This window comes from Cervus elaphus, chromosome 15, assembly GCF_910594005.1.
Source record: "Cervus elaphus chromosome 15, mCerEla1.1, whole genome shotgun sequence".
NCBI lineage: Eukaryota > Metazoa > Chordata > Mammalia > Artiodactyla > Cervidae > Cervus > Cervus elaphus.
This window is the reverse complement of record NC_057829.1, coordinates 8,333,487-8,347,686: the sequence shown is the minus strand read 5'-3', so window position 1 is coordinate 8,347,686 and position 14,200 is coordinate 8,333,487. Positions and strand designations below refer to the sequence as shown.

At 44.5% G+C, this 14,200-nt stretch overlaps 1 protein-coding gene across 3 annotated transcripts in view; it reads right to left on the bottom strand.

Annotated features, from left to right (window-relative positions):
- The window catches only part of PCNX2 (pecanex 2), a 301,990-nt gene that overhangs the window by 88,992 nt on the left and 198,798 nt on the right, over positions 1-14,200 (bottom strand). For all 3 annotated transcript variants that reach the window (XM_043925987.1, XM_043925989.1, XM_043925988.1), the window contains one exon: positions 9,210-9,339. In XM_043925987.1, coding sequence (XP_043781922.1) covers positions 9,210-9,339 — 130 coding nt within the window. The remainder of the gene's footprint in view (positions 1-9,209; positions 9,340-14,200) is intronic.

Below are 14,200 nucleotides of genomic sequence, written 5' to 3'. Positions count from 1 at the left end.
CCTAGGTTGGGAAGATCCCCTGGAGGAGGGCATGGCAACTCACTCCAGTATTCTTTCCGGGGAAATCCCATGGACAGAGGAGCCCGGCGGGCTACATTCCATGGGGTCATAAAAGAGTCAGACAGGACTCAAGTGACAGAGCAGCAGCAGCAGCATACCCCAATATAAAACAAAAAGTTTGTAAAACAGAAAAACAAAATGCCTTTTGAGATGCTTAATGTTTTACACGAAGATCTTATAAACCACCCTTAAACCACAGCTTGCTAGGAAGAGAATATCCCCCAAAATCCCTTCGTTTTGAAAAGATTAGAAAATAAAGTGTGAAGTTAAGAGTTTCTTTTTGACTGCCTTAACCATGTCAGACATTCATGACTCTTTCCAGCCCATCATCATTAACAAACCATGAATGAAGACCCAGATGATGACAGGCAAGCCCATCTGCAGACAGTACAAGTGAAGGGGCTGGGGAGAAGATGAATGATGATGGACACATTGATTTGTATGGACTGGAATGTTGAGTTGAAGCCAAGAAGTTGAGAGTTGATAGAGGAAATGGAAATTTCTGCCTTTCAGTAAAACATATACACATGAGAGTGGGATGATGAAGACTTGGCTTGGCAATACTTTAGCAAAATAATTGAGGAGGTTTAGATTTTAAGATGCTGAAGCTCCAATACTTTGGCCACCTGATGTGAAGAGCTGACTCATTGGAAAAGACCCTGATGCTGGGAAAGACTGAGGGCAGGAGGAGAAGGGGACGACAGAGGATGAGATGGTTGGATGACATCACCGACTCAATGGACATGAGTTTGAGCAAACTTTGGGAGATAGCGAAGGACGGAAGCCTCGAGTGCTGCAGTCCATGGGGTCGCAAAGAGTCAGATACAACTTAGTGACTGAACAACAAGATTTTAAGAAGCAAAAGTGAGAGCAGAAGATAGGACTTAGAGGAAGTAACAGGTCCCTTTACTGTGAACTGAGTAGGTGACACCTGGAAGTATCTGCTATGGAGGGCATGGACAGGGAAATCTCAGTAAACATCTGGGTGACGGCAGCTGAGATGCTCAAGGTCTAGACCATCTCACACCAAGAACAGACAGGACTGTTTAGCCTGAAGCTGAGGGCTGAGAAGGGAAGGAAAGCTTCCTTCAAACTGTTAAAGGATGGCACAGGTGGAGCAAGGATGCTGTGTGCTTCAGGATCGCAGGTATATCCAGGTGTATGGGGTATTTGGGTAAGGCCACAAGGAGCAGATCTAGTGCAGCGAGAGCCCACTACTGTGGCTGACAACGCTCACAGGGGTGCTGAGTGAGATACAAGGTCTGCTCCAGAGGAGGAGCAAGAGGACTCCCTCTCTGAACAGACAGTACAGGGGGGATTCTGTAATTCCGAAGGTCCAGCTAGTGTCCCTTCTATGTTACAAACCCAGGAAAGGGCTGCGGAATAACAAAGTAAGACCCATGAGAGCTCACCAAGACTAGCTGAAATATTTTGATCTTCTATTCTGTTGTTCGATAAACCGCAAAAGAATGGCACTTGGGAGATCTCATTCTTTCCACTAAGGCAGCTTTGATGCTCAGAGAACAGAACTCAGGCTCTGGGACTGGCTAAGGCCTCAAAATAACCATAGCGTTTGGAGGTGAGGACCAGCAGTATTTACAGAGCATCTCACAGCACGGGGACTGTAGATATGACGCTCCATGGCCTACACATGTGTCCTTTCATGCGTTGCTATGGTTCTGTTCTGCCATTTCAGAAACGATTTCAGGTAGGTTGCAAGGAAACATAAAACATGTCTAGATTTACCTGAACTAAAAGTTAAATGACAGCAGATAAAAATACAAGGAAGAAGGGGCTTCCCTGGCAGTCCAGTGGTTAAGACTCCATGGATCCAATGCAGAAGACCCCAGATTCCATCTCTGGTAAGTGAACTAATATCTGAAATGCCATGCAATGTGGCCAAATTTTAAAAAAACAAGGTCAAGAGGAAGAGAACATATATATACACACTTCTAGCTGATTCACATTGTTGTTTGACAGAAAACAACAAAAGCTTGTATAGCAATTAGTCTTCAAATAAAAATAAATTTTAAAAAATACAAAGAAGGAAAGCAAAATGAGTTTACAACTTTTAGGAGGCACATAGAGATAGTCATCCCATTTTACACATGAGTTAACTGAGGCTCACAGGCTGAATTTTGTTGACTCTGCAGGCTACTTCATTTCTTCTAATAATTTCCAGAGAAATCTGTAAGCAGGCCAAGAAGCAACAGTTAGATCCAGACATGGAACAACGGACTGGTTCCAAAGTGGAAAAGGAGTACGTCAAGGCTATATATGGTCATCCTGCTTATTTAACTTATACACAGAGCACATCATGTGAAATGGCCGGCTGGATGAAGCACAAGCTGGAATCAAGATTGCCAGGAGAAATATCAATAACCTCAGATATGTAGATGACACCACCCTCACGGCAGAAAGTGAAGAGGAACTAAAGAATCTCTTGACGAAAGTCAAAGAGGAGAGTAAACAAGCTAGCTTAAAACTCAACATTCAAAAAAACAAAGATTGTGGCATCTGGTCCCATCACTTCATGGCAAATAGATGGGGAAACAATGGAAACAGTGACAGACTTTATTTTCCTGGGCTCCCAAACCACTGCAGATGGTAACTGCAGCCATGAAATTAAAAGACGCTTACTCCTTGGAAGAAAATCTGTGACTAACCTAGACAGCATATTGAAAAGCAGAGACATTATTTTGCCAACAAAGGTCTGTCTAGTCAAAGCTACGGTTTTTCCAGTCGTCATGTATGGATGTGAGAGTTGGACCGTAAAGAAAACTTGCACCAAAGAACTGATGCTTTGGAACTGTGGTGCTGGAGAAGAATCTTGAGAGTCCCTTGGACTGCAAGGAGATCCAACCAGTCAGTCCTAAAGGAAATCAGTCCTGAATATTCATTGGAAGCTCTGATGCTGAAGATGAAACTCCAATACTTTGGCCATCTGATGAGAAGAACTGACTCACTGGAAAAGACCCTGATGCTGGGAAAGATTGAAGGCAAGAGGAGAAGGGGATGACAGAGGATAAAATGGTTGGATGATATCACCAACTCAATGGACATGAATTTGAGCATTCTCTGGGAGTTGCTGATAGACAGGGAAGCCTGGCATGATGCAGTCCATGGGGTTGCAAAGAGTCAGACACGACTGAGTGACTGAATGGGACAGGCTGAATAATTTCCTAAAGTCAAACACCAAATGGAGCATATGGACTGGGATTTTAATCAAGGTCTTTTTGAGTACCATCACCATCTCAGGAAGAGCTGAAGATGAAGTCACAATGATTATCTTCTTCCTGATTAGGGTGGGACAAGATCATGACATCTGTAACTGAATAACAACAAGCAAAGGCATGGAATGCAGAGCTGATTTTTTTTGTAAAGCAATCATATAGAATGATTCCAATCTTAAGCCAGCAGAGTGGTCCCATGAACATGCTTATAGTATACTTGTTAACAAGAATGTTGTCCAGAACTATTTAACATTTTAAAATGAATCTGGACAATATAATAGAAATATAACAACCATGAAGTTTCATGTGCCCTTCAGGTGACTGTCACATGTGTCTCCTCATAGCTACGGTATTTAACAGTTTATAGAAGACTTTTCGAACTTCCCTGTGGTAAAGAATCCACCTGCCAATGCAGGAGCTGTGGATTCAATCCCTGGGACAGGAAGACCCCCTGGAGAAGGAAATGGCAACCCACTCCAGTATCATTCCCTGGGAAATTCCACAGACAGAGGAGCCTGGCAGGCTATAGTCCATGGGGTCAAAAAAGAATTGGACATGACTTAGTGACTGAACAACAACAGAAGACTTATGACGTATCAAAATCAAATCATTGTGAATAGAACTTTTCCTTTTTCAGGGCTGAAGACGTGCCAAGTCAATTCAGTCATGTCCGACTCTTTGCAACGCTATGGACTGTAGCCCACCAGGCTCGTATGTCCATCGGATTTTCCAGGCAAGAGTACTGGAGTGGGTTACCATGCTCTCCTCCAGGGAATCTGCCTGACCAGTCAACTCCTTTAGGACCGAGACACTGGATAAAACAACCAGGGCCATGAGTCAAATACTTTCTAGCCTAAACATTTGCTTCATGTTAATGATAAAGTTTGGTTATTTAGCAGTTGTTTATATATAAAGAGAAGGATGATAAATCATAATATCAATATGTACTTCTAAAGCTCTTTAAAAGTACTCTAACATAAGAGGATTTATAAACATCAGGCACTATTATTACAGTGCATTTGCCATCACTGCCTGTAAATTAAATGGAGACACCAGGCAGAACTCATCAAGACAGATTTTAAAGACATTAGTGAAGAACAGTTTAATGGTGAACATTGTGTTGGTGGCAAATGAAATCCAGATTATGATTTCCTTTCTCTTTTACGTAATATTGCTGGACTTCATTAAGTTAAGAAATAGTCATAAAACACCCACTGTGTGCAGAGCTGTTCTGTATGCCCAACACAGGGGCACAAAGACGAAAACGAAGGAGTCCAAACTTGGAAGGAGGATCAGTCCACACCAGTCTTTGGTTCACTTCACGACAGCCACAGAGCAAATTTGTTTCCCAAAAGGGATGGCTTCGGTACCTCTCATCCTAAAAGTCCTTCCCGAACCTTCCATTCATTCTTCAGCAGGTGGAATGATTCTCTGCCTTTTGAATCTGTGTGGGTGGAAGTGGAGGTGTGTGGGAGGGGAGAGCATTGGATGAGAAGAGCCTGGCCGAGGGAGGGCTGGGAATGAAAAACGTGAATATGTGATGCATGAAAAAGTACTGTGGAAGATAAGGACTGAGGTGAGGTGGGTCTGCATCCGTGCTGTCCAATGCAGCAGACTCTAGTCACATGCAGCTACTTACATTTAAATTAATTAAAACTCACAGAATTTCAACTGCAGCCACATTAGCCCTGCGGCGAGTGTGGAGGGCCGCCACAGTGGAAGAGGCAGACGCAGAGCACTTCCGTCAGTGCGGGGCTCTGGGGGACTTCTCGCCAGGCAGCAGTGAGCCACCACTGACTTCGTGGACAGTGTGACCTGTGCTGCTTCTGGGGAATCAACCGGAGAGCAGCTTAGTTAGGTGGGCAGAGGACATGCTTGTCACCGGCCCCCAGCGAGGAGCAGCGTTCCGGTACAGATTCTGCGGATCTCAAGACAGACCAGGCTGGGGCAAGCTGACAGGCCGGAGTCATCAGGTAGCTGGTGACTTACTTACTGTTTCCACAGAGAATGAAAAGGGTCCCAGGGGACTTCCCTGAAGTCCAGTGGTTAGGACTCTTTCCTTCTAATGCAGGGGGCATGGCTTTGATCCCTGGTAGGGAATGGAAGATCCCACGAACAGCAAAAAAGAAAAAAAAGAAGAAAGAAGCTGGCTCCTTAGGGTTCAGGGCTCACTGGAGTCTTACAGAAACCAAAGGCAGCTTTAGAAAGTCTGGGAGGAAAATCAGAGGACTGGAAAGTGAGGGAGCAGGGGTGAAGAGGGAGAGGGAGCCAGGTGGGGAGATGATGAGGGCCCTTCATCACACCCCAGGGTGAGGCTGGCGACCCTGGGGCCCACTGGCAGACTGCGCTCACTGATACACAGAGAGAAGAGTATCTCTTAGCTGGGACAGTTAGTAAACAATCAATTACACTAACAACTGCTTCTCTGCATCAGACTGAAAAGAAAGTAATAGGACCGGCTACAGAGACACTCACAAGTAAGAATAAGAAGAGTCATTAGTGCTTGAAATAAAAACCAACAGTTTCAGATACAGAGAATGAGCTTTCCAGAGGGCTGGCAGGGATCTAGATGAGATTTCCTGCCATTTCCTTTCTGGGTTCCCACCATTCTCACTGTTCCAAATTCCATCACTGATCCTTTAAGCAGATGACCACTGGGCTCTGTATTCTGAGGCTTAACACAAGGTGACAAGAGACTTTTGGCTGGCTGGCTTCTGCATCAGCGTCTCTCCCTGCCCCCTACCAGCTGGACTGAATATTTTCTCCAACTTGGCTCCTTCAGGGAGACCTAATGAAGACAGGACGTCCTCATACATACCAATAGACCCTGCTGCTCCCTTCTCAGCCCAGGACAGTCAACCAAAGCCCCCCCAATGTAACAGAGCGCTACCCTGAGCGAAAGAATGGGTCACAGCATCATCATCTCATCGTGTGACTGAATAAGGAAACACTCGAGCAGCCCATATTTTTAAGTAACCTTCACAAACCCACAATTCATATCTCAGTGTATCATCCTGAATGGGTGGCTGACTCTTGGAAGTGAGGAAACTAAATATGAAAATACTTAACTTGTACTGCACAGGTGTTAGGATGACTCCCCTCAATAAAAGTATCTCACAAAGACTTCCCCACTTTCCTTGCTATGGGAAGCCAGTCAATCCTAAAGGAAATCAACCCTGAATATTCACAGGAAGGACTGATGCTAAAGCTGAAGCTCCAATAGTTTGGCCACGTAATGCGAAGAACAGTCTCACTGGGAAAGACCTGATGCTGGGAAAGACTGAAGGCAAAAAAAAGGGGGGGTAGAGAATGAGATGGTTAGATAGCATCACTGACTCAATGGACAGACAGGAATATGAACAAACTCCAGGAGATAGTGAAGGACAGGGGAGCCTGGCGTGCTGCAGTCCACGGGGTCACAAAGAATCGGACATGACTTAGTGACTGAACAACACCCTCTCCAGTTCAAGGGGATGCCTTTTGCTTATCAAATTCTTCCCTGGCCAAAATTCTTCCCTACCAAAAGCTGGTTCTCAAACTTATCTGAGAACAGGAGACAAAAAGAAATCTTTTATGTTAAAGATCACCTCTAAAATATCGTGCACTTTCCTGAATAGTTAAAAAGCCTATGAGATTGTCATACTTCTTATTCTCAAGTGTTTGTACCTTCTGGAAGTATGATTTTCTGAGCTCTACAAAAGTCCCCCAAATTGTTTTCTCCTTGAGAAGCTTAAAGAGAAGCCAGCGCTGGTGGCTTTCTTTCCTTCTGACTCTGTAAATATGCCCAGCATCTCTTTGCATACATACTCACTTAGTCATGTCCAATTCTTTGCCAGCCAATGGACTGTAGCCCACCAGGCTCCTCTGTCCATGGGATTTTTCAGGCACGAATACTGGAGTGGGTTGCCATTTCCTTCTCCAGGGGATCTTCCTGACCCTGGGATTGAACCCACATGTCCTTCATCTCCTGTACTGCAGAGAGATTCTTTCACCACTGAGCTACCTGGGAAGCCCCAGCCTCTATTTAGACAAATGCAAAGGAGACTCTGGCTTACGTGTAAGTTTTAAGATGGCTTCACAGCAACCAGCCCACCTTTTCGAAGTTGCGGAACCTGCCAGACACAGGAGCGGCCTTCCCCACCTCCCGGTGGTCTCACAGCACTCACTCACCTTGGGGTGCTCCAGTTTGGTCCGATCTCCCCTGGACCCCTGAATGGGAGCCCCCAGAGATGGTTAGCACAGTCAGGAGGGACAGGAGTTCCAGGCAGGACAGTCAGGCCCACGTGGCAGTCCCTGTGTTCGAGGTGCTTTATGACTATTGACTCATATTCCCCCACAAGGCTGTGAAGTAGGCCTTATTCCTTCGGCTCCACTTTACAGAAGAGAAGAGAAAGGACTGAGGTCCCCTGCATCAGATGATGAAGGTGCGGTGTGAGCCCTGGCAGGCTGGCGGCCCGCGCTGGGCTCTCATCATAACACCCGACTGCCTGCCCCAGAAAGATGTGTGTTTCTATTCACAGACACCATCTAGCCGCACGGACCTCCTAACCTAACTCTGGCCTCTGTGACACACTCGGGCGCGTTGTAAAGTGGCAGGGCGAGTGTGCTAAGTCGCTTCAGTCGTGTCTGACTCTGTGCTACCCTATGGAAGCCTGCCAGGCTCCTCTGTCCAAGGGATTCGCCACGCAAAATAGTGGAGTGGGTTGCCATTTCCTTCTCCAGGGGATCTTCCCAACCCAGGGATCGAACCTGTGTCTCTTCTGTCTCTTGCATTGGCAAGCAGTTTCTTTCTCACCTGTGTCACCGGGCAGAGTCATGGGCAATGTAGATACGTTACAGAAGATGGATTAGGGCTTGGATGGGACAGCCCAGGTAAGGCTTGTAAATGAGGGCAAAGGAGACAACCCGGCTGGAGACAGGCCGGCTCATCTTGCCCCCTCCTCTGGCTGTTCTCAGGTCCTCCCCCCACAAATCATTAGTGGCTCTTAAAAGTTACTCACAGAACCACTACTCCCCACCACTTCGGACAAAATCATGGCCCTAGCGGGATTTCCCTGGTGCTCCAGTGGTTAAGATTCTGCCTTTCAATGCAGAAGACAAAGGTTTGATCCCTAATCAGGGAACTAAGATCCCACATGCCGTGTGGCACAACCAAGAAAAAAAAAGTTCTGGCTCCATCACTGTTTGCTTGAGGAAACTTATGACTGACCAGTACAAATAGCCAAGACAAGGCACATGCATCATCTTCTACAAGTTCAAAGGTGCTCAGAAAAAAATGGTGTACTGACTTTGAGCTGTGATGCATGCACACTGGTACAGGCATGACATGTACATTTCAAAGGCCCACAGAAGGCAGATGAGCCCCCAAGAAGCAATCTCATCCAATGACTAGACCATGGTTCCTAAGACAACCTGTCAAGGGCAACTGTTAAGAGTGGGCAGTGACTGCTATATTTAAAATGGATACCGAAAAGGGCCTACCATATTGCACAGGGAACTCTGCTCAATGTTACGTGGCAGCTGGATGGGAAGGAAGTTTGCTGGAGAATGCATACATGTATATGTATAGCTGGTCCCTTCGTTGTTCACCTGAAACTATCACAAAATTGTTAATTGGCTAAACCCCAGCACAAAGTAAAAAGCTTTTTAAAAAAAAAAAAAAGAATGCAGAGTGATAACTCATTTTCCTTCACAACCGGTGAAACCTAGACTGGTACTGACTGCAAATTTGCCGTCAGTAGACTTGGCCCAGAACCTGGAAGCTGAGTGGACGATCCGGTGCGGGGTGGGGGTGGGGTCGCGAGGGCTGCCCCACAGGACAAAGCCTGATGCCTGGGCTTCTCACAGACAGAGGTCGAGGAGCATCCTGAACTCAAGTCTTAGCAAAGCAAGTCAGCAACGATTTTAGGATCTTACTTGTAGTTTTTCTCCCAGAATTTCACTGGCCTGACATACGATGTGATAAAAATGACACTCCCGAGAAATGGGCTCAATGGAGTAGAAACGATGGATGTGGCAAACGTCTGAAAGAAAAGCATGGCAGAATCTGAGGATTTTGAGTTAAGGCTCAAAAAGTGTGTTCATTGTTATTTTTGTAAATAATATTTGAGATTTTAACAAGTTTATGTGAAAGCCGTTTTCTCACCAAGGAAAGAAAGATGGGCATCCCTGTGGCGGCTGTAGGTACATTTTTGGAAATGTAAAACTTTCAATAGTATCCTGCTAGGTCTCATTTATCACCACTGTGAAAACCAAATGATTCTCATAAAATTCCCAGCAGTCTCAGCACAATTCATGGCAAAGATTTAATATCTAAGAATTGAAAAGAACAGTGCTTTTTCCTGAGATAACATTATCTGAACCAGACATGCTGTGGCACATTTACTAAAGTACTAAGCAGCTTTATAAATAATTAAAATTAAATTCCACTTTGAAAGTAAATAAATACCATTGTTTGGGAAGACAGCATCCCAGTTCCTCAAAGAATCTTTTCCCACTATTCAAAAATCTGTGTCTTTTATCACACACTGAACACCAATAGATCAATTCAATTAAAAAAAGGAAAAAATCCAGCTCATATCTGGTTTATAAGCTAAAAACATGTACACATAAAGTCACAGTGTGTTGCCGGCTAAGTCATCTCCCTAGTACTCTGTATGGGTTTCCTACTTGTTGGCATGCCTCAACTTTACATACTCTGATCAGAAATGTAATTGTCCAAAATTAAAATAAGTATGGCTCTAACTTTTGGGTTAAGCTCAACTAATTGATCTCTGGAAATCTGGGGGAGGTGTAGAGGGCTAGTCCCTCCCCAGCTTCCCACTGTCATTGGAGAACTTCCCCCAGCGGTCAATCACACTCCCATCGCTGTGGTTCCGGGGTGATGGTGGGGCCTGAGGGGAAGAGTCAGAGGAGCAGAGGTGACAGAAGTCAGTGGGGAGCCAGACTGCCCAGGTTCTACATATGCACGTGAGTCCTTGTCCTTCAGGGTGAGGGCCTGCTTGATTCTACTGCAGGTCTGATCTGATTTATAAGGATGGGGCTTCTCTGAGGGGCCAGTGGTTGAGACTCCACACTCTTAATACAGGAGGTTCAGGTTCAATCCCTGGTCGGGAAACAAAGGTCCGCATGCTACAGGGCAGGGCCAAGGAAAACAAAAGTCTGATCTCCCGTAAGGCTGATTTTCCCACCTGGAAGGGAAGATGTGCCTTTTTCTCATTGTTGCGCAAATGGACGTCTTATTTCTTTAGTCCATCCTTACAAAGTTCCAGTGGACAGTAAGAAATGCCTCCACGCCTGTCACAGAAGGGAGGGCTCTGTGTTTCATTACCTACCAGAGCATAGAAGGGCTTTCCCGTGTTATCAATGGCAGGGCTTAGTTATGTGATGCAGGCCTTCACAGACCCATTCACGTATAAACACAGAGGAGCGAGTGAGCCTTGTCTGTCTACAGGCACTTCCCTGAACATTTTCATAGATGTAAAAGTTTTTCTTCATTTGTAGGGAGGTGGGAGGGGGGATGGGGATGGGGAACACATGTAAATCCATGGCTGACTCATGTCAATGTATGGCAAAAACCACTTCAATATTGTAAAGTAATTAGCCTCCAACTAATAAAAATAAATGGGAAAAGAAAAAAAAAGAAAACAAAAATAGCAAAAAAAAAAAACCAAAAAGTTCTTCTTCATTTGTAAACTGTGTCTTTTTTTTCTTCCAACTTGCTGTTTGTTTCCCTCTTGAGGAGTGAAATGACACACCAGCCATTAATAACCATGTTGAATTGTTTGGGTATCAAAAGATCTCATTTGTGCTACAATTTCAGTCCAGTTCCCTTTATTCTGACCTCGGTTCAAATGCAGAATCAGTTTCTTGTTAATTTGAACACTGGAAAGTTCTAAATATCTCTACTACATGGGACTTCCCTGGTGTTCCAGCGTTTAAGAATCTGCCTTCCAATACAGCGGACATGGGTTCCATCCCTGGTTGGGGAACTAAGATCCCACATGCGACCAGGTACCTAATCCCATGTGTCACAACCAGTGAGACCGCTCACTGCAACAAAGACACAGAACAGCCAAGAAATAGATTTTAAAAAAAATTTTTAAACAAAGTATCAACAATTAAAAATTTTTAAAAATACCTCTGCCACAAAACATACCAATTTACTACATCTCCGTCATCAGAAGTAGAAGGAACTACACAGGAGATGTCACTGAGAAAAGCTGCTGAAAAAGCAGAGTGGGGTCACAGGGGAGATTCCTGAGGAGTGGGGTGCTATGGGGAGGGTAAGAGGAGAGGCACATCCACCCTGGCAGGTTCAGGGGGCCCTGTGCAGTCTGCAGAAGAACCAGGACAGAGTTAAGCAGAAGCCAGGCTGAGTGGGCTGGCACTGCCGTTCTTTTTGATTCTAAAGATAAGAGTATGTTATCCATTTTTTAAACACCAGAAATAGTTATCCAGACATTAAGAAATGAGGAAAATATTGCTAGCTTATAAAGAAAGTTCAAATTTGATAGGAAAGAAAATGAAGCCTAGTAAGTCAGAAGTAGGGCAGCAGTGAGCAGAAGATCTCATAGTTTATTTTATTTAGGGGCAATCAGTAAATATACATATATTTATAAATATATATTTTTAATATATATCAGTAAATATATAAATACAGAATATCGTGACTATAACAACTAAGGCAGTACTGAGAAATGTTTCCTTTTTGAGAGCCAAGAGGCGGGCCTAAGGGGTAGATGGCTGTTGTTCAGTTGCTAAGGATGGAGACTCCTTAAATAGGTTCAGGTTTATTTGAGGGCATTTAAAATGAAAATGTCAACATTGATACTTAAAAAAATAATTGGAAGCTCAAGATGACATGCCAAATAGAAAGCAGTCTTTCCAATACACACATTTAATAGAGCGAATCTGGCTAACTCTGTCTAATTATTTGAAGATAATGGTCTTGCATGGTCTCTGCATATATTAAAAGGGTGAGCATTCTCATCCTTCCCTGGAGGTTATAAGCTCAGAAACTAACACAGATGACTGAGGGAGAAAACATGCTAGGACTGGAAAAACAATTTACTAAACAGTGACCTGCTGGCCTGAAAGTTAATTCAGTTTCAAAATGGAGCAAATTAGTCCCTTCTCAACACCAGGATGGAACCCACAGCTTCCTAATAGAGTGATAAAATCATTAACATTTCAAAATTAGTCAAGATCCAGGGCTGGCATTTAGGAACCTGATAGCTTCATCCTGATGGCATATATATCTGGTTTTTTAAATGATCTCATTCTATTCTGACTGGTATGATGTTGGGCTGCAAATAGCAAATAGTTACCTTTACAATGGGCTTCACAGGTGGCTCAGTGGTAAAGAATCCCCCTGCCAAGCAGGAGATCAGGGTTCGATCTCTGGGCAGGGAAGTTCCCCTAGAGAAGGAAAAATCCAGTATTCTTGCCTGGGAGATCCCAGACAGAGGAGCCTGGAGGGCTGCAGACCATGGGCTGTAAAAGAGTGGGGTATGACTCAGTGACCAAACCACCACCACCACCTCCCTTACAACAGACCCGGGATAGGAAGGTGTCTTCGGGTGATGAGGAGGGTGCTGAAGCTCCTGCAGGCCATCACACCAGCTGCGGTCAGGCTCCACGACCACTGAAGGGTCTGTCCCTGAGCAGAGGCAGGTGGGTGTCACTGATGGGAACAGTGTTAGGAGCAAAGCACGAGGATTCGTTGTGTCCGAAAACCAAATCCATCTGTCAGGAACACTGTTGTTTAGTCGCTAAGCCATGTCCGGCTCTTTGCGACCCCATGGACTGTAGCCCACCAGGCCCCTCTGTCCATGGGGTTTTCTAGGCAAGAATACTGGAGTGGGTTGCCATTTCCTTCTCCAGGGGATCTTCCCCACCAGGGGATCAAACCCGAGTTTCCTACATTGGCAGGTAGATTCTTTACCTTTGAGCCACCAGGAAAGCCCATCACGAACATACTTAGATTTAATGCCCACTGTGCTCCATCTGAGATGGATGGCACTGTCGCCTTTGTATTTAGAGGAACTATCAAGTGCCAGGTGCCACATGCTTGAGTGTGACCCCTCAACACACATAAAGGTCAGGTAATTGAAAGTTATGGCTCCCAGAACAGGTGTAATTCAGCTATGGAACTACAAGGAGTAACTAGTATTACTAAATTCATTGAACAAGGAAGAAGCCACAAGAAATGCTACAGGTTTCTGTGAGATCAAATTCAGGATAAAATTGGAAACCACTACTTCAAGTTTTAAATTCTTAGTCCAACTCCTCAGCTGCAAATTTATATCCATTTCATCTTTTTCATTTAACAAACAGGCTTTAAATTCTAGACAGGATATCTGAGACATGCACCAGAAATAAATAAAAATCCCCTCACTCTTTCACCTCACTGTCTTTGTTTGTAAAGATTCCTTTAAGGACTCTGTTTAGAAAAACTAAAATGACTGCTGCTGTAGAAAATGAATGTTGTTATAAAGGGGTGGTATACAAGCTCACACTTTTGCGATCAGTTTTCCTGAGCTTGTTCTGCCAAATAAGCATGAAACACTTTACAAATATCAATGCAGGTCTAAGAATAGGAATACGGAGAATGTGCATTTTGAGGACAACTTTGGGTATGATTAATTTTTTTAAAAAACAAATGAATCAGAAGGACAGCATTTTTTAAAAATAATATAGAACATATTATCACTTTACAAATGTGTGTATTAGTTGCTCAGTAGTTCCTTTTTGGGGTCCCATGGACTGTAGCCCACTAGGCTCCTTGTCTATGGGATTCTCTATGCAAGAATACTGGAGTGGGTAGCCATTCCCTTCTCCAGGGGATCTTCCTGACCCAGGGATCAAACCCAGGTCTTCCTCACTGCAGGCAGATTCTTTACCAT